This window comes from Orbicella faveolata, unplaced genomic scaffold (assembly GCF_042242905.1).
Source record: "Orbicella faveolata isolate gen_17 unplaced genomic scaffold, um_ofav_v1 contig_2, whole genome shotgun sequence".
Classification (NCBI taxonomy): Eukaryota; Metazoa; Cnidaria; class Anthozoa; order Scleractinia; family Merulinidae; genus Orbicella; species Orbicella faveolata.
In genome coordinates this window covers 27,493,945-27,514,985 of record NW_028301547.1, presented here as the reverse complement: position 1 = coordinate 27,514,985, position 21,041 = coordinate 27,493,945, and the positions used below count along the sequence as shown (strand labels likewise).

At 37.0% G+C, this 21,041-nt stretch overlaps 2 protein-coding genes across 2 annotated transcripts; one reads left to right on the top strand and one right to left on the bottom strand.

Moving 5' to 3' along the window:
* The first annotated feature begins 1,176 nt into the window (after window positions 1-1,176).
* LOC110045037 (mitochondrial dicarboxylate carrier-like) lies at window positions 1,177-8,480 on the top strand. Its single transcript, XM_020750634.2, has 13 exons — window positions 1,177-1,426; window positions 2,260-2,379; window positions 3,131-3,197; window positions 4,189-4,233; window positions 4,512-4,560; window positions 4,812-4,856; window positions 5,021-5,064; window positions 5,225-5,295; window positions 5,840-5,883; window positions 6,407-6,455; window positions 6,692-6,772; window positions 6,885-6,941; window positions 7,420-8,480. The coding sequence occupies exons 1-13, from the start codon at window positions 1,292-1,294 to the stop codon at window positions 7,519-7,521; spliced, it is 909 nt and encodes a 302-aa protein (XP_020606293.1). The 5' UTR covers window positions 1,177-1,291; the 3' UTR covers window positions 7,522-8,480.
* Window positions 8,481-9,393: 913 nt separating this feature from the next.
* On the bottom strand, window positions 9,394-21,009 carry LOC110045030 (uncharacterized). Its single transcript, XM_089289132.1, has 8 exons — window positions 20,846-21,009; window positions 20,508-20,756; window positions 17,722-18,030; window positions 16,587-16,683; window positions 16,115-16,180; window positions 15,420-15,451; window positions 14,795-15,049; window positions 9,394-12,630 (listed from the first exon to the last, which is right to left on the bottom strand). Exons 2-8 carry the CDS (start codon window positions 20,575-20,577, stop codon window positions 10,751-10,753), a joined length of 2,709 nt encoding a protein of 902 aa, XP_089145258.1. The 5' UTR covers window positions 20,578-20,756; window positions 20,846-21,009; the 3' UTR covers window positions 9,394-10,750.
* Window positions 21,010-21,041: the final 32 nt, after the last annotated feature.

Below are 21,041 nucleotides of genomic sequence, written 5' to 3'. Positions count from 1 at the left end.
CAATTGTTTGGACCTATAGTACCGTGACATTCTGGAAGATCAAAAACATCAGAGGTCAAGAAAAGGACGAAAAAGACCAGAAAATGATGCCACGTCTGCGACGATTTAATGATCTTTTTTAAGACTCTATTTACTATTCACTTTGAATGAATGCTATCCTTCTAGTTCAAAGAACGTTCACTTATCACGGAAATCTAATTGATAAATCACGTATCACGAGCTTGTAAAATAGCAAATCACGCATCACGTTATGATGTCCCGTCCCGCGTCATGCGGCTACCTTGTTATAGCAAATTAACGCTTCATGAAATTAATGATGATCATAAACACCCTAAACACCTAGGAAGAGAATTAAGCTATGAACATTACCTCAGTCATATTTTTTTTTCTGGCTACCACCGAAAAAAAAAGCTATTATTATTACAACTATACAAGGTCAATCAAGCATACCCTTAGTAGTAATTCTCAGCGAAATATAACGTAAACAAATTGAGGTGAACTAATGCCATTTTTCTCGGTTACCGCTCCGTAATTTTTATGCAAGCAGAGAGGTACTGTCGATTTCATAGCTCAACTACCGTCTGTGATCAGCGGTACTCCCATTGATTAGCAGGTCAAATCGACAAATTTCCAGTTCCTGATAAATTAAATCAATCAATCAATCAATCATTTTTTATTTCTTAATTTACCCGTAACAGTTGGACTGCCCCACGGATAACTAGTGCTAGTCTAGGCGTACCAGTCTATTAATAGTTACAAATGTCTTTTTTTTGTATTAATGAATAGAAAAATAGAAAGTTAGGAAAAAGTGAATAAAATAAAAACAGAAAAAGAGGGAAAAGAATGAGAAAAGAAGTGAGGGGTTATATACGTATATTTTAACTCACTTGAACTGTAAAACTGTTGATAATCCGGTCCACTTTGGATTTTCTCCTGAATATTCGAAGCTTGAAAATGCAATCAGCTCGTGCATGTGCACAGGTTCTTTAGTCAACGTAAGAAAATGTGTCACGGAAGGGCAAACATGATTGGAATTTACGTCACGGTACAATATAAAAATACAAAAGAGTTTTCCCGGGGTTTAATGCCCTTTCCTGCATGTTTTGTCGAGTCAGTGCACGTAAAGACGAAACTGATGACGTTAAGAGTTTTCCCGGATGCTTAGTAACCAGGCGACATTACTGAGCACGAGACCAAGCACACGTTCCAGAGATTCGATGGCGAGACGATGTGACAAACACGTCCTATCTGATGTGATCAAGGGCAGTTCATTCAGTTCTTCGACGAGAAAATGTCAATTCAAGTAAAAGAGAGAGTTAAAGCCTCTGGAGCTGTTAAAGTGACGGCTAAAAAACACAGATGGTACCTTGGAGGCTTTGCTTCGGCTATGGCAGCCTGTTGTACACATCCGTTGGATCTCCTGAAGGTATCGCCATCACTTGACACAATTGCAAGGCGTGGAAATTGCATTGGTCTTCGCTTTCGCCAGTTTGTCTAATGGATCGAACTTACTTTAGTTTGGGTGAAAAAGACTTGGATAAATTGTAAACGTGAAAACATCGCCTCTATCGTGCGTGTGTCTTTTCAAGTTAATTAACGATGTTACAGTTTTTTCAGAGGCTTAAAACGTGAATTTCAGAAATCCTTTCTAGTCTTTTTGTAACAATGAAATTTGCGCGACACATCTTAAATCGTTTAAGATATTCGCTGGCCTTGTTAAAACTGGAGGTACAAATAAATACTGCTCTTTTCATTGATAGCCCAGCTGCATATTGTTCAATGGGTTATATATTGCTCAACGATCGACTCACATCGAAATTGCTTTGTTTTGTTTTACTTTTTGCGATCGGACCGCGAATATTGATGTTAATGTTCTTCTGAAAATGTGTTAATTTTTTACTATTTCGGCTAAAACCTGTCCACGGTTATGTATGAAAACTTCTGGCAAGTCGTCAAAATCCGTATGTTGTTTTCATTCCAAGTTCTCTATTATGTACAACCGTACATGTACAATTGTTTTGGCCTGAGGAAGGTCTTGTTCAGGATTTAATTTATAATTATCTTTGAAATACATATTGACCTAAAGTTCATGAGCATAGTTTGGTGTCTATATTTGGTGCATTGAAGTAGCAGAGAAGTAATTTTTGTCTAAATGTTTCGCCTTTGTCCTATTATGTCTATTGTTCTCCTTTTTGCTTAACTACTGTTAGTTCATTTTCTTTTGAAGCGCCTCTACATTTCTTTCTCTTTCTCTTTCAGGTTCATCTACAAACGCAGCAACAAGTTACACAGAGGCTATCATCCATGGCGGTTCATGTTGTACGGACACAGGGTGTTCTGGCACTCTATAATGGGCTATCAGCTTCTCTTATGAGACAGGTACGTAGATGTGCAGGTCACCATAATTATTATCAGCAGAACTTACTGGCTAACTATCAGATAAATTTGCAATCTTATGTATGATATTGCATACGAAAGGGAGTGTACAAATGGAAAAAAACTGTTGCTCAACATCAGCCTACTCCATAGATTTCAATATCATTAGCTCATTATACACCCTTTCTTCAATGATACACATCTTCTAAAAAGTACATGGCACATATGTATAGCTTAATTTCCTGGTAAACAACCATTCACAGTGCTATCAATCAATTTAAGACCTTCAATTCCATAACTAGTAAAAGTAGGTGTGTCTTGTAAAATCTTAGAAATGTAGACAAGGGTGTTTAAGTAATCTGTTGTCTGTCAGTCTGTGTCTTTCTTTTCCATCAACAGTGATAATCTGTGTACACATAGTTGTGCCTCTTTGATTTCTGTCTGTTTCAGTTTCTGTTGGCAGCATTTTATTAAATAATAAGTCTGAGTAACGGCAAAAAGCCAGGTGGATTCAAAAGCCAGGTGGATTCAAAATTCAGGGGACAGTCAGTCACGGTCAATTGGGGGTGCCGACATGTTCACTAATATGTACCATTTTGTTATGAGTGCACCATCTACATGTACATGAAACATAACTGTTTTGTACATGCATACCCCATTGTCGGAAATAAAGAGTGTAATAAGAGTTACATGATCACAACAAAAAGTTAGTTTAAAAAGCTGTTATAGAGGATCTTCTTGGTATATTTTTCAGCTTACATATTCTACAACACGTTATGGATTATATGAAGTGGTATCAGGAGAATTAAGGAAAGGAGATGGTAAGAATTAGTAAGAATTTTATGAGGATTTTCAAAAATTTAATGTAAAATTCAAATAAAGGATTGAATAAAATTTGAATCAGGCCATTTAGATCATGGCAGTTTGGAATATACACTCAGTGTTATATGGTAATATCTTATACAAATTTTGTTGTATTACAATTTGTATGGCCAAATAACAGTTATTTGTAATTGTGTTTAATTTAAAAACTGAATGCTATGAAACGTGTACCGTCGAGCTACTTGAACAGTTTATGTCTGCCTTCTACTTGCCACTAAGGTAAAAGGGTGCATGCAGACATAGCTGGGGAATCAAGTTGTACTGAGAGACACAATGTTGCATAAGATGCTTAGCTATCAGTTATATTTCTGATGCAATAATTATTAATTATTACAACCAGTACATGTTGATTAGAGCCATTTTCAATTGAGTGGCAAAAGTATTAGGCAATTACTTTGGTTTTATTATGATTTGAGATTGGTTGAGTAGTCTAATTGGTAAGTAGTTGGTTTGGTTTTAGTTTAACAATCAATTGAAAACTGCTCTAACACTTAGTTTAGATTTAACTACTTGGGAAGGAATCTTTACTACCATTATCAGTTGAGTAAGGCACAACAGAAGTTTGGTGACGAAGTTTCGGCGTTAAAATTACCGTGTTGTCACAGGCAACTTACCTCGTTTCTATTGGTAGCAATATCAACAGCCATGCGTCACGTACAATTTCGCGTGCTTTGCTGCCAATGACGTCAAAGGCCGACAAGTTGCCACTGGAAACAAAGCCAGTTGCCCGTGACAACAACACGACTTTCACGTTAAAACATGGTGACCAAACTTTTGTCGTGCCTTACTCAACTGATAATCGTAGTAAATAACAGAACAAGTTTATGTTTAAACTGAAAATTAATGCCACTAGTGACAAGTGTAGAGTAGAGAGCAATCAATCGTATCATGTATATTTTCTCTTAAATTGTTCATTTTGTTTGTTTTTAGAGCCACTACCATTTTACCAGAAAATTGCTATAGGAGCAGTATCTGGTGAGTAGCCAGCAATAATGTTAAACATGACAAAAGAAAAGTCTCAACAAATTAAAATTGAAAGCGTGGGAAGGTTTTTCATACTTTCGTTTCAGCAGAGGTATTTTGGTTTACCTATATTTTGTACTTTCCTTTGATAATAATCTCAATATAAATTATATAAATGTTTGAGTTAAATGCATCTATATTAAGCTTCCTGTCTGGATTTAACCTAGGTGTACTTACTTTCAATATTGTGAGACAAGTGTATAAATGGTCTTTTTTCATATTGTTAACAGGTTTCCTGGGTGGAATCGTAGGAAATCCTGCAGATATGGTCAATGTGAGGTAGGGGCTAAGAGCTGCATTAAAGTTTTGAGACTGTGCAATGTAATTTGTTACTTACCAGACACAATTTACTCCTAAGCCTGTTACCCCCTCAGCCCCTTCCCCTGCCGCCACCAAAACAAAATAGGCATATGGACCCATTAGGGTGTCACTATGGTGATACAATTATAAGAGAACCTCTGATTACTCTGCCAAAATCAAAGGAAATAATTAATGTTCTTGCAATACTAAGGGAAAACATTTTTTTTTAGGATGCAGAATGATGTTAAAACACTTGATGTAGCACTGAGGAGAAAGTAAGTTGTTATTAAAGTTTTCTGAAAGTTTCTAAACAGAGTTCTGAAGTTCAGTGACCTATGGTTACCTTCAGTTATTGAATTGGTACACAGTGTGGCTAAATGTTGTAAATAGCACTCACTTGTGTAAGTTTACCCAATGCATATACTCTTGTGTTTTTCAGTTATAAGCATGTGTTTGATGGTCTCTACAGAACAGCAACAGAAGGTATGTGCCATGTCAACAAAATTTAACTGCTGAGATACTGTAAAATATATATTTATCTAATTAATGTTCAATCTGTAGCACTGGACAATTTTTGGTAATATTTTTTGTTTATATTATTATTTTATTTATTTATTTCATTACTTATGGCTTGTTTTGACAGAGGGTGTGTCCACATGGATGAGAGGTGTCACAATGACCTCATCCAGAGCTCTCCTTATGACAGTGGCACAGGTAAGCTTTACCAAAAACTATCATGGCTAATTCTCATTTGTCTTTCTGTACATCTTTCAGCTTTTCTGCAACTTTTGCAGTAGGCAAACTTTGCACTTCATCAACTGTTATTTTTAATCAATACTGGGAATATTTTCTATTGTTAGTGATGTCCTAATTAACAAGTAGACTATGAGCCCAAGTTTTCTGTGAGCAATATAATGAACAGGGCATTGCAGAGTTGACTATCACTCATAGAAAACATGGGCAAATAGTCCAATGTAATTGTTTTAGTGGACACGTAAAAAAGTGTACAATTTTGTGGGTTTTTTTTAAGCCTTAACTTAAAAATAATTTTCATTTTCAAGAACAGCACAATCACCATTGTTGTCTATCAATCAGCAGGTAGAAAATGATGAGAGAACCAATCAGATTCGTGAATTAACCACTAGAACACAGCTGACTGGCTACTGAAGTGAAATAGAAATTGAATGATATTTTATGTTGTTTGTTGTTTTCATGTAATATTAGATAATAAAGATTTTCACATTTTTCCCCATATTAGGTTGCTTGTTATGACCAAGCTAAGCAGTTGTTACTTGCATCAGGGTAAGATAGTTTTACCGTTATTGGGTATAATTGTTGTCTGCATGCATAATGGATTTCCTTAAACTGGCACTAATTCTATCAATCTAAAACCATCAGGTTATTAAACGTTTGGAAATAGTCACTTGGTTCTGCTAATGCTGCTTATCAACGCAAACACTTCCCTTGACTGTAGGGACAGAAGAAATGAAACAGTCTGATATTTTAATAGCACTGTTATCACATTCATTGGAATGCAGTACTGTTACAGTAATAGTCATTCACTTGCGATGTGATACTTTTGCTGTTTTGCCAACATAGTAAGGATTGTTGACATTTCAGCAGGAGCACAGCTTCTGTTCAGTTTTTTTGAGGTTGCTAAAGAAAAAAAGAAAAGTAGGATCAATTACATGTAGATGCGTCTATCCTGACTAGAGTTCCATGTGATATTATTGCAGCTTTTATATTCACAAATACTGTTTTAAAAGTAACATTAGTTGGTCAGGTAATAAGCATCTGACTGACTAATTTGTTTATCATTTTACAGATATTTCAAAGATAACATTATTACCCACTTCACCGCAAGTTTTATAGCGGTAAGATGAATGAAATTAAAATTGTGTTAATTATTTTAGTGTAGTAAGCTATAATTACATGTAGTTTTATGATATGGCATCATTAGTAGATAATAGTATGAATGCTAGCCCAATTCACATAAACTAAGTTTAATGATCAAGAAACTTGAGTTCTGGTTAGGACTTTTTAAGTTTGATTCTATGTTATTGTAAGTTGTATTGAGTATTTATCTTAGTTTACATTTATGTTCATTTAGGGTACAATAGCCACTGGCATTACACAGCCTGTTGATGTAATGAAGACAAGACTTATGGAAGCAAAACCAGGACAGTATAAGGTAAAGCGATTACTGCAAGTACATTGAAAAAATATTAAACAAGTATCGGTTGTTTCAAAACCAGCTGTCATTAGGTTCATTGGTTAATACTTAACTGGTAAATCCTTTGCAGAGTGTGGCACATTGCATACTGTTCACAGCAAGGCTTGGACCCATGGGATTTTACAAGGTAAGTACTTGAGTCTTACTTAAGAAATAGAAAACATGTACAGCATTTATATCAAGTTATAGAGAAACAAGAAATGCTGTGGGAACACAAGGCAACAAGCAAGTGTTTCCACAGCTGTTTCAAGTTCTCCCAAACGTCTACTCCTGTTTCTATAACTCGATAGAAACACGGAGAACATTCTTTTCTATTACGTTTAGAAAACAACTTTCTCTTTGCTTGTGCCATCATTGTATCATCAGCTTGTGCTAGTTCAGTGTTCCTATTGAGTTATAGAAACCTGATTTTTAACCACTCAGGGCGTATAATTTCTTGGGGCTGTTTTCTAATAGTTAATCACTTATTATAAACTCTATTATACATCCCCTTTGCAGATGAGCACCAGCCTTTAATTTTCTTCATACACTTCCAGACATCAGTGTTCTACTGTACTAATACCTTTGGGTATGCTTCACCATTGTGTCTTGTACTTTGTCATTAGGGATTCATCCCAGCTTGGGTGCGTTTAGCTCCTCACACTATTCTAACATGGATCTTCCTGGAGCAACTAAGAGTGTTCTTCCCAATAAAGCAGCGAGAGTGACTTAGTTAGCCTTACAGAGAATAATAATATATTAATGTCAAACCTACAGTATTGTGTGTAAAATTGGTCTTTTAGTCTATTTAGGAAAAATCAATTCAGGTTGTGTAAAAAATAGGTATAAATTATTTAAGTGTTTTGACACGAGCTATTAGCCATATATATATGACGATGTATGGGTTAAAACTGATTCAAAAAATATAAGAATCATTTTATGTTGATATTCTTTTTGAAGGTTTCCATAGGGACATTCAAATACAGTGTCTTTTAAGTACTTTACAGTGATTGTTAATAACATAGGTAAATTCAGTTAACTGCAGACCTCTTGAAGAAGCTCGTTGTTGCAGTCTAAGTTAGATGTATAAAAATAGCTTGTTATCATTAGACCGTCTATGTTGTTTCAGTGTATTACCTTTAGCTGTAACTAGCGCTTACCATAGTATATATGCAGTAGATGTAACATCAGACAAGAGAAGGAGTCAGATCTTATTTAGATTTTATAGTAATTGAGAATGTATTTTTGGTCTGATAAATTGCTTTGAGTGATGAAAACGTAGACAGTAGCTAGTCTGTAATGGTGATGAAGACAAACAAATTATTGTAGTGTTCCAAAGAGCATTTTTTGGCGATTGTTGCAAAGCAGTACGTAACAAGACCTCCAGAAACGGCTACCATGGAGACTACAAACAGAAACGAATTTATCTGTAATGAAAAGAATAAATTATTGACTAAAACAATTATATGAAATACTAAGCAGGTATCACGGAAAACAATCATGAGAAGTTTATTAAGATTAAGTATCGTTATTTTTATTTTCTTACCGACGTATCTAAAGACGTACCCACTTTCATTCAGAACTTTTCAGTTTGTAAGTGAAACCACATGGAAATTAATTTTAAAAACAAAAATCAGAGATATCCAGCCGTTTTCAACATCAATAAATATGTCAGAATTAAACTTAATTCATTTTTTTGTTGTCGTGTCTTTCACTCTAACATACAAATGCATTGTGATGCAAAGGAGCAAAAGGAGACCGGGTCGTCCCACACAAACCCTAACCCTGTTACTGAAGTCCACTCCGAGTAAAAACACGACCTAGTTGAATTTTCTCTCCGACCTTTAGTCCGTATTATCGACTTTCTTTAACGTATTAAGCAGATTCATTAAACAAATCTTTGAGCTGTGTTAAAAGCTTTCTTAACGCTTACCTGAAGGACTCCTTAGCCGTGCTAGAAAAGATGGTTCGACCTTCAGTTCAGAGCAGTGCGCCAAGACCATGGAGTCCAGATTTCCAGTGAATTCATCAGGGGTCGGGTGAAAATGCATGTAACACATTTCATTTCAAACAACTTACGCTATTAATCATTGGAAACAAACCGATGAAGCCCACTTTATATGTAGGTACTGAGACCTTTTTCTCGATCGTTGTACTCCATGCACTCGCTTCGTGCAGGCTCGACGCGGGTCGGCGCGTCAGAAAAGCGCGGGAAAATACTTGCTAGTAAAAATAGAACTGTAACCAGGATAAGACATATTGGAATAGAAACGCTCTCTGGTTAAAAATATATTGAAAACATAAGCTTTCGGCTATCAGTCTATAGCCTTTCACGAATGAAAAATGAACTTTCTCATTCGTGAAAGGCTATAGACTGATAGCCGAAAACTTACGTTTTCAATATATTTTTAACCAGAGAGCGTTTTTATTCCAAAATACTTGCTGTTGATTGGCTCTCTAGCTCTACGTTTTCCACTGCCTCGTCTTCCTCTGTTTAGTGGAAGCAGAGCAAAGCTTGCAAGCTTCTAGTAGAAGGGAAACCTAAATAACTTGAAACAAAGACATGGACCCTGTGCTTGAATCGAAAGAGAAAGGCAAAGTGACATCTCCCTGTAAGTTTATTAATTAGACACGTTTACACTAAACGTATTAAAACGCTCTTTTTTCGAGACTTACAGTTGAAGAAACTGAGCAAATAGCAACTAAGCTTATGAAATCAGAAACTGAACACACATTTAGCCAGCCTCACCCAGTTTATTCGCTCTTGGCGCTCTACCTTTCATAACTGTCAAAATATTTGTTCCTTTTTTGATACATTTGTCTAACAAATGGATTCTTTACCATAAACATCACCCGTGAGCCAACAGTAAAAATTCTTCAGTGCTCGTCATTCTCAATGAAGCTTCGTTCAAAAACAATCAAACGAACCTTTGATTTCTGGATACTTTTAAATTTATTTTACAGAAACAAGCTTAAATAAAGCCTCTCGTTAAAAGAGTTTGACCCGGACTAATCAAATTTCCCCTTAAGAATAATGAAAATCCATTCAACGTAACATCTTGACGTATTAACTCTTTTCAACACCAAACAAGATGTATGGCAACCAGTGCCGAAAACAGTATTTAAGAGACTGATATCTATGTAGTGGAAAGTTCGGTTGATTCCGGTAGATTCCCAAAAGGGCCAGGCGACACTCAAACACGATACACATTCAGCAATGAGTCCAGCTCGATACTACGCCTATATACGAACCAGTCGCATGTTTAGTCCTTCAAATTTAAAAAGTTCACAAAAGAACTTCCCGATCACTCTTGATCACTTGCTTGAGTGTTTCCTTGGCCCCTTTTATAGTATCTAGTCCCTCGCACAGAGATTATTTAATGCAATTTCTATATATATGGGCTATACTTACTTGTAACTTTTAATCTATCTGCTTAGGTCTTTGAAAAGTCCGTCGAACTACTTCAGTTGAGTTTTGGGGTTGAATAAAACCTTTAGTTTCTACGTGCGACTGAAAAAAAATCATTTTCAGTAAGTGACACAAGGTACCCACCACTGCCAATTCTTTCCACACGTTCTCACTGATCCCGGCAGTGAGCAGAAGGTTTACTTCATTTGAACCTTCAAGTTACCTGGCCCCGCTCCCACGAGTTGCCTGCAGCTCAGTGGTAGAACGACCCAACAGTGTGTGGAATGAAGGTCATAGCCATTAGTTCCCCTCCTGTTATGAAGTCGAAATTGCCCTTCAGAGTAGCTTGTGTCACTGACAGGTTAAGAAATCCTTCAGTTTGCCGTTTCTCCACTGCACGTGCTTACTACGAAAACACCGGCACTGAAACTACGAAAACACTTCAGCGACGGTTGTCCACTAACTTGCTTTTCTGTACTGTACAGTAAGATTTGCATACATGATTAATTCATTAGTTGCATTTAACACTGTTATAAACAGCCAAGTACCTAGACAAAGAATTCATCGGTGTGACGAGCCTCTTGCAGGCGAAGCGTTTGTACATTAACATTCACATCAGGGCCACTGTTCACTGGTGCTGACCGTTCGCTATCACGTTGACTTCTCAAGTTTCCAGTGAAGCCTGATTTGTCATAGATGAGTTCGCCTGTACCACTGTCCCTAGGTTCCCATTTTGTATCAGCGACATCGCAATCTTCGTCGTTATCCTGAAATCCCTCAAATGACAGTTGTGATATTCGCCGAGGATTTGCACCGACCGCACTGTCCGCAATTGAGTCAGTCATTCCTCCTCTGTGACTCTGCGAGCTGTCTGAAACCAAAGGAATGTTTCCTTTTCTCGCGATAGAACTGGAATTCGATGCGGAGCACTGTTCAAGAGTTCCATTACCACTGTCCGTACTTTCTAGCGTTCCAGATCTCTCATTGGGTATCTCAAGATCAGTCAAACTTGTGCGCCTTTCATTATTCAAATGGGTGTTATCAGAGTTCTCTGGTTTACTTGTAACGACGTCTATTGGGCGTGCATAACCCGAACTCGTTTCAGATATCACGCTGTCTCTGCTGTTATCAGGAAGAAGTTCCAGATATGTGTGAGTACTGGCTCGCTTGACGTTTTCATCTTTTTTGTCTGAGCTTGTTTCTGGCATTGCGTTGTCTCTACAGTTATCAGGAAGAATTTCCAAATATGTATGAGTGCTAGCCCGCTTGTCATCTTGTTTATCGCCTGAGTTTGCTTCTGATATTACACTCTCTCTACCACTGTCAGGGAGAACTTCCAGATATGTGTGAGTACTAGCTCGCTTTGCATCGTCACAGTCTCTAAGATCCTTGCAAGTACCTATACTTGAAGCAGAATTCTCCTTCTCCAAAACCTCACCATTGTAGTCGCTGTCTGTACCTAATGAAGGGCGATACTGAGAAGTGACCAATCCTGGAATTTGACTGATTCGTACTGAAGCATAGGGTGATGCAGGGTCACTGTCAGGCTCAAGAAGGCCAGATGACACCCCGCTATCTCTCACATCACTTTCACGGTTTGAATAGCGCTGATCAGATCCATTAAAACTCCCAGTCTTCGATCTTTCATCTTCGCTGACACTGGCGTAAGGATGATCCTCGTCGCCATCATCTAAAGGTGTGTCACTATCAATGGGACTCCCAGACATGGTGCTGGCTCTTCCATTGCTTTCGTGACTCGAGGGCGGTTTTTCGTCACTGCTCATACTAGCATATGATGGTTCTTTAGTGTTGTTATTCTCTCCCAGCTGGCTACCGTGTACACTTTCGTAGGAGTGGTAGATATCGACATCAAAAGCTGTCCAGTTTATGTCTCTAAGGAGAAGAAGAGTGTCCAACGACTTGGAATGCCTGTGACACAGGTTGGTTTTCCTGAAGTGACTCACGTCGATTGTCGCCGATTTATCTCGGACGTCCACGGAATTCTTCCTTGGTGGTGGTACAGGCGGCTGCGATATTGATCCACTGATTATCTTGTTAAACGTTCCTCCAAAGCTCGACGATTTTACCAACACTGGATGTGCTCGTATGGGAGGTGACTTGTGATGGGATGGAAACGTCTTGACTTTTCCTCTGCTGTTTGGCAGCGCTTCAAAGAAACGGAGACGGTCAAGACTCTTTGAGAAGCGTTTACTCGGAGCGGGAGGAAGAGGTCTATTCTGGAATATGTTAGATACACTTTTCGTTCGAGAACCCAGAGTTAAAGATCTCATCTCCCTTTCAAATTCGTCAGGAGAAGGCGATCCACTGATCATTGGTTTCAAGGAACCGCTCTTGCCCAAGTTTTGACTGGATAATAAAACTGCAGGTACAGCATGGCCATTTACATTCCTACCTTCAAAGAGATCACCTGCCAAGTAGATTATAACGCTGATGCTTAATTTGTGGGTACGTGAGCCAGATAGTAAGAAAAATTTGCAAACTTTTGGCAATAGCCAAAAGCAGCCAGTTATAACTAAGTAAATGTAATCTGATTGCGCTATAAGTGGGTTCCAGTTGCACTGTCTTGTGTATTGCAGTCTTGCTATAATCACCTGCATACAATTAGTTCAATTTTAAGAGGCTACGTTCTTATTTATCAATATTCTAACATGGCTCCGAAGACTTCAAGACAAATTTCTATATTTGGTGATGTCCTCTCTGTATCCATGTCTCTTTTGGGAATTGAGAGACCTAGGAAACATAACAAATTTGCAATTCTGTCCCGAAAGCCTCGGAGCTATGTTAGAATATTGATATATCGCACGTGGCCTATTACACTTTTATCTCATTTCAGACAAATATTACAAAAATTCTATGAAGCCGTTGCGTATTTCAAGCACTGTGTCAACTAGAGTTCGCTCCATAAAAGAACCATTAGAGCTTTGGAGCTACTTAAAAGCTTTATACTGTACTGCAAATATTTCGGACGCATTTTTTGTCCGCAATTAAAATCGTCCAAAATTTTCTGCAAGTAATGTACATTCAACTATAAAAAATTGCGATAAAATATTTCTAAGCATATTGAGAAAGTTAAAAATTTTGTTTAAAAACGACGACGTTTCCACGTTGAGTTAACGTCATTATCAAGTCAAAATGATAGTTGATAAAAAATGTATAAATAGTCAGTAAAACAATAGTTCAATGGATGTGTTAAAATGTTTAAAGTTAAACAAAGAGTTTCGCACGGATGGAGTCAGTTTGGGTGTTCAAGCTTGGATTCCGTTCCTTTATGCAAAGCATCATAGACGAGGCAATCAAATTTCCTTTGGCACTTTCGGAGAATTCGAAACTGGCTTTCGTTGAGGAGGCTTATGTCCCCGTGGGCTTCCAAAAGGTGTTTTCCAATCGCCGAGTTTTTATGTTCAGCAATGCGTTGGTGGAGGTGTCGGGCTGTGTAGCCGACATAATCTGCATCGAACAGATCACATGGAAATAAATACACCACGCATTGTTGATTTACGATCGGAGGCTTGATTTCTTTGGGCTTAAGATCTTGTTCCAGTTTCTTCCTAATAAATACTGGTTGTAGGGTAGTGCCAATCTTGTGGTTGAGATCGCGCATTTGCCTTCTAACCGCGTTAGCTGATGTTTGGTCCTTGAAGGAAGGACTAACTCGCAAGACACGACCGTCTTCCACTTGTCTTTCACGTACACCGGATGAAAGGTTCAGGATAAATTTGTTAATGGTGGAATTAATGGTCGTTATCGGATAATCAAGTCAAGTAAAGATGGAGCGAAGTCTAGTGCATTCTTGATTGAAAGCTTCAATTGTAGAAGATAGGGCATATGCACGATGAATCATTGTTTTGAGCAAGCAATGTTTGTAGCGTCTATCCGTGTGGCTTTGGAAATGCAACAGCAAGCCAGTGTTAGTCGGTTTTCTGTACACTTGTGTTTCAATCTTTGTTCCGTTCTTGATTATTTCATAAAAACTCGGCGATTGGAAAACACCTTTTGGAAGCCCACGGGGACATAAGCCTCCTCAACGAAAGCCAGTTTCGAATTCTCCGAAAGTGCTAAGGGAAATTTGATTGCCTCGTCTATGAGATGCTTTGCATAAAGGAACGGAATCCAAACTTGAACACGCAAACTGACTCCATCCGTGCGAAACTCTTTGTTTAACTTTAAACATTTTAACACATTCATTGAACTATTGTTTTACTGACTATACATTTTTTATCAACTATCATTTTGACTTGATAATGACGTTAGCTCAACGTGGAAACGTCGTCGTTTTTTAACAACATTTTTAACTTTCTCAATATGCTTAGAAATACTTTATCGTAATTTTTTACAGTTAAATGTTTAGAAAAATCCCTTCTTATTCGTAATGTACATTCATAAATTATATTCATTAGTAGCTTTATGGCCACAAAGAATAATTATTATCAAACGAGCAGTTTGAAAACAGCTTTCTCACATTCTTTGTTTCTTTGAAAGGGTTTTTGATTCATTCTTATCTGATATATTAAAACAATTATTAATTAATTTTTGTCAGTTAACTGAATAAAAACAAAATATGTTTCCTGTACCTTCACTCAAGGTGCTGGTCACTTCATCATTGACTGAGCTATAAATATGATCTCTTCTGCCAGTTCTGGGAAGTGTGTTGCCTTGAAGTCCATCCCTCTTTCTTGACTTCTTGTTTCTAGTAAACCTTACAGCCTCCTTACATTCATCAGTTTTGGGTGCAATACGCTTTGTTCCGATGTACACCCGTTGATGCCCAAGTGAGTCCAATGGAATCTCATATATTTGGAGTTCCGGAGTTCCTGGCTCCTGGTTAGCTTCACGAAGAAACAAAGAAACTGTAAGTTTCAAAGAAAGTAGCTGCACATGACAATAGTGGGATAAAACTTCAATCTGTTAATAACTGATTAGGACTTAGTAAACACGTAACTCTTTCCCACTCCTGCTCCCCTTCCCCTTTGCGCCCCCCCCCCCCCCCCCCCACTCCCAAATGAAGTTAACATCTCCTACAATCATTTTCATGTGTGTTCTACTGAGTCCTTGTTTTGGATTTAACCACCTGTCATTTTGCCAATCCCACATTTAAATGCCTTTTGAAATGGAATAAGAAATACTCTGTTACTGTATATTATTATAAACTCTTGATAACTAATGGAAACGTCTGCAATGCACTAATTCTTAACTTACTTGCCAAATTATCAAGAAGAAATTCAGATTCCCTGTAATAAAGAAAAAGCAGCAAATGGTAAGTAAAATTAAATTACAGTAACTTGTGGAGTATTCTACAAATTCATTTCTTATGTGTAATGGCAATGGGGTTTCACTCTCACGTTTACATTTCAAATTATCTAAAAACTTACATCAAAGACTTTTAGTTTACACAATAGGTTTTACAAAACAATCACTTCTGGTATGAAATTTGAGAATGGCACTAACTAATCACAGGCCTTTGGCAGTTAGCACTGTTACAAAGTTACTTCCTCTTGCTGTTTAGAGTGGCCACCTTTTATTTGTTCAGCAGCATTTTATCATTAACAGGGGTTAGTGTAGACGACAGAAGATCAGGATTAAAATATCAAATTTCCTCCCAATTCTCATATTTAGTACCTCTCCTACACCACACCCCAAAATAATAGGCAGTGCTGAATCCCTTCCCTTAATCCCTTCCCTTAACCCCTCCACACCCAGAGTCAAATCACCCATCTGTCAACTAAAATATAAATAATATTATTGCATTTTTTACAATTACCCATTCACAATTTGATAGTACATCCCTGTAAATAGTAGTGTCAACATTTTGACGATGTATAGTGGTTTTCATGTTTACATAACTTCCTCTGATAACTGATAATGTGTGTAAAAATATTTTTAACAATATTCACCTTGTGAAAGCAGGGCTTAGCTCCAGCTCATTGTCATCCCAAACCATATATGAGCCATGGTTTTTCCTACAGAAATAAAAGTGACAAAGGGAGGAGAAATGAGGGTTAGAAAAAATGTTAAGAACTGTGATGTGCTATAGGATGGAAACAAATCTAAAGGGGATCAATAATAACACATAATATGGAGCATTGTCAGTGTTAAAAATATACAATAATAGTAAAAGAGTTATCAAATTTAAAGAAAAAATATGATTGTACTCTATCAAACCAAAAAGGACTCTCTAAAAAAATATGAGACCATTTCTAGGATTATTTGTAAAATCATCATATAAAGAGATACAGACAAGATTAAGAACATAACTCAAACAAAACTCTCATTCTGAGTTGCCTTAGGTGACAGTGAATTTACAAACTTTATTTCTATGAATATTGATGAATAAAAATTAAGGCAAACACAGCTACGCAAACGTACCATCTGTCCAGCTTTGCATAAACAACACACGCTATTATAGCAATAATAAAGATGAGTCCAACACCAATGAGGATATAAACCCAGAAAGGAATATCAGCTGAAGAAAGAAAATGCAGAAAAAGCCTTATGTCCTGCACACTATAAAATTAATATGATCCTAGTGAACACAATACAGTACAACCCTACTGAAATGCAATATGCAAAGAGAAAAAAATAACATTAAAAAAAAAAAAAACAGGAAGCAGCAATTGATTAGTTTGGGTGGTTCTGGGTGGTGGTCAACAATATCCTGTGTGCTTAATGTTAATTGCATGTGAGTACATGGAAAGATTTACACAAATGAAGTATGTAAGCTGGCTATCTGACTAGCTTTTCTGAAATTTAAGCAACATTGCATAAGTCAAGAGCCATGTCAATTCTTAAAAGTTAAAAAAGTTTGCTGAAAAAAAAGTTGTTGGAATATAGCATTAACTTTGCCACAGAGCATACAAATCCTAAACTAGGAGTCAGTTTTTGTTTCTGAAATCACCCATGTACAGACCTAAGTTCAGATAACTTTTTTGTATGCTAAGAGAGAGTCTAACAAATCCTTTTAAGTTTTCAAACTGGCTTCCAAACCACGATAAAATCTCTCCCTTAAAAACATTCATGGTCTCTAGTCAGTCTTACTAATTACATCACGATCTCCACCTAGTTCCCATTACCATTTTGAAAAATAATGTATTTACTGATAAGGTCTGTTCTGTCAATAATGCAAAGGGTTTTGCAAAGGGTTGCATAATTCTCCTAGGTAGTGTATTTCTCTCTTGAGTAGTCAGGGGAATACTCATAGAGTGAACATGGAACTGGTGCAAGCAAATGATTGATGTAATGTTTCAAGTGACTTGGCTTGCAAAACGATGTTACACTTCGCCTCATTATAAATCCCTCTTTCAAAGCCAGGTTAGTCATCTCAACCCTTTATATATTTGTGGCTTAGTATCTCATGGTGTTACCAGGAAATATCCATCAACACCCACCACAGAGGGTTTGTTTCATGCGTTCCCTTAATATTTTTTGGCCTTCAAGACCCTGGAAGTTTCAGTGACCATCTGTGATATTGGTCTGGATATTTTTTCTGGAACTATATCATTACCTCCATCATCAATTCGGTTCGCAGGAGATGAAACTACCCTAACAACTGGCTTGGTACTTTCTGGTTTCTCCGAGACACTATTTTCATCCTTTGTTGGAGTAATAGGGGCTGACGATCCTTTTCCTGCATTCACCAGAATTCCTCCTATCGTCCTTGTCGTTAACCCGTGAGTTGTTGGTGCATGGGTAGAATTTAATGCAGCTGGATTACTAGAGGTGTTAGTTGCATTAGTTACCGCCAACTGATTACCAACTCCATTAGTTGATGTTAGACTTGATGCATTGCTGGACAATGCTGATGAATTACTGCCTGTGAAAAAAGAAATCACAAGAAATTTAGTTATAATAAAATTAATTATCATTCAATGAATTTTTTCTTCCTTTTCATTGACTGAGAGCCCACCACGTGACCTACAAATAACTGGCAGCCTACCAATAATGGCCTGCTCATGCATAACAGCACCTAAATGTGCTTTGCTGCAATTAATTTTCTGCTCATGTGTAATCACTACCATGCTCTTGTGTGAAAAATGGCAGATTACTTCCCCGAGCTGTGACAAGAGAGTGGTTTAAATATGAAAACAAACTTGGTGATCAAATGATAAAATTTATTATTGAACTTGGTTACCACAAAACATCTGGATTTGCCATTGCCGTACAGATCTATTCTTTATCTCAGCCTTTGGCTTTGGAAAATAATTGATCTGCTTGCCACTGACAAATGAGGATATATATTTCACTCCACCTTGTCCAATAATTGTTAATAATTAGTACTGGTAGTTAAAGTGATTTAGAACATGACAGAAGATAGATGTTTAAGGTGGATTCCGCCCAAAGTTCGAACAATAAGTGCAAAAAATCTACTAAGTACTAAAAATCTACTCTCAGCAGAATAACTTTTTCAATACTATTTAAAACATCTGACTGTAATTCGTTTCTCTAGATGACCCCACAATTAAATCTCCAAGCTTTCTCAAAAAATTTAATGTAACACCCAGTAAGAATGCTATGTGTGTTATAATTGTGTTTTCAACTAACACAAAATGTCCGTTTTAATTGAAATATAGATAACTTCAAGTTCAATTTTCGCTTGCAGGGCCTGTGAGCTTGAGAGCTCAAGTCTCTATAAAACCTTCTTACTTTTATTCAAAATATTACCATGCTATGAGGTTGTTTTTAGTAACTTTATTTTTGCCATTATTGCTCGAATGTTCTGTGGAAATCATCTTAAAAACTTTATTAAACGATATTATCTTCAGTGTCTGAGTGCCTTGAAGCATTTTGTTCAATAAGAGAAAATTCAGGGTGGTGGTTGGTTTTTTCACATGATAAAGTTACCATGGCAACTACTTTTATCCAACACAGTAAATAATTTGAATCAAAAAGTGTGAGTACACAAAAATATATAAGGTAAACTGTTTGTCATCTATCAAGTCCAGCAACCCAAGTAAGATATGGAAAGATTTCTTCAAAGCAGCAACAACCTGATCACTTGTTGTTGAAAGGCTCTCCCCCCTGAAAAACTGGACCTCTGAGAAAATAGTTAATTTAATGCGTAATTTTACTACTAATGGCATTCATCAGGTAACAGTTAATTAACACAGGAATAAATACTTTTAAATTTGATAAACATATAATTTTCTGATTTATAATAAATAATCAAATGCATTTATAACATGTCAATTGTTCCATACTAGAAATATCAAATAAATGAAGCAATTCTTCATAGTGCCCAATTACCACAATGAAGAGGTCCTTATTTCAAATCACTCTAACTTGAGAACTTGTGGTTCACAAAAGCTTCCGTAATCAATTTCAAAAATGCGTTAGAGTGTAACAACGTCCATGATGTTCTTTTTAATTAACACACGCAATTTGGTGAACTAAGCGTATATAAGATGCATAATTTAAAAAAAAAACAACCTAAACAAAATAAAATTTTGGCAACATGACATTGAAATTTAAGATAAGCATCTTATTCTTATCAACAAACATCTTTCGTTTTTAATAGGCTAAAGTCGTTTCGGACGTGACAAAGGAACCGGAAAAGTGGGCTACAAAACAGTGCTAAGTTGGAAGGTTGCCAGTCATAGACACGAGACTATCCAAAATAAATGAAAACTCCGAGTGTTTCAATCAAATGAGATAGTTGCTCCTCACAATTTAAGCAGCTTTCAACGATAATTTGTTAATACTGGCAGACCATCACCTCTTCACTCATTACGTAAAACATCAATATGGCAACATTCACACATGTGTAAACAACGTTCCTCTGAAATAAATGTACAAGATGTATTTTCGCCTCTGAATGAAACTTTGTGCTTACAGAATGTAAAAACATAATGTTTGTGTGTTTCCTAATCTAGAAATATTGGCATCTTCGAAACGCGGAAAAGGAAAGAAAATCTTTAAGACTAATCCGATCGATAGGATTAGAAAAATCGACCGTGTCCACAAATGAACGAAAATTCAAAACCGAATTAAGCAGGTCGATAGGCCATTGTGCAAAAATCGTATCTTAAATTTTGTCGAATATCTCAATAGAAATCGTAGAATAGCGATGCTGAGTCAAAATTCATCCCACTATCTATATTACCAAGTGCCCTACATTAAAATACTCCCACCTATTGTATGAAAAGTGTCAAATACGTGGGCCAAATTTATCAACAACGAGCGCCCCTCGACTCGTCGGCCTCTCTTACTTCAATAAAAGTTGTTTTTCTTTGCAAACAGCCGGTAAGCCTCACAAACTATCAACTGTTTAGATACATAAAAACAACTGCTTACCTTCAACAATTAAGGGCTTCCAGAGAAATAACAGCTGAAAACCAGCCATATAGAGAAGCAATGTCGCCATAACGATTCTACAGAATAATTTTCCAAGCTTTGGTGAAAACCGCAGTTTCCTTGCGCTCAAGTGAAAACTTTCCACGTGAACAAGTCTTCATCCATAACTGCTACAATCCTTGCATGTAACATAACGCATGGCTATAGGGAAATGTCTGTTGTAACGTACGATGAAGACTCCAGTGAAATCTGTCACAAAAGAGTCAACAAATGAGTCTTTTGGCCGCGGTCATCGTCTCCGGAGGAAATCTTATTACTCTTTGGGGAGGTATGCGAACCTTCTGTTTAAATAATTGACAGTCGAAGGCTTTAAGGTTCGGTAGTTTCCATTATCCCTCCTCAAACGAGCGTATAAAGGCGATGTTGTTTACACCCAGAGACAAACCTGCCTTCGAAGCAGAAGTTCTAAACACTCGACGGATACTGGACAACAACCCCGCAACACCAACCGGAAGCTGTACAAAACTTTCCCAG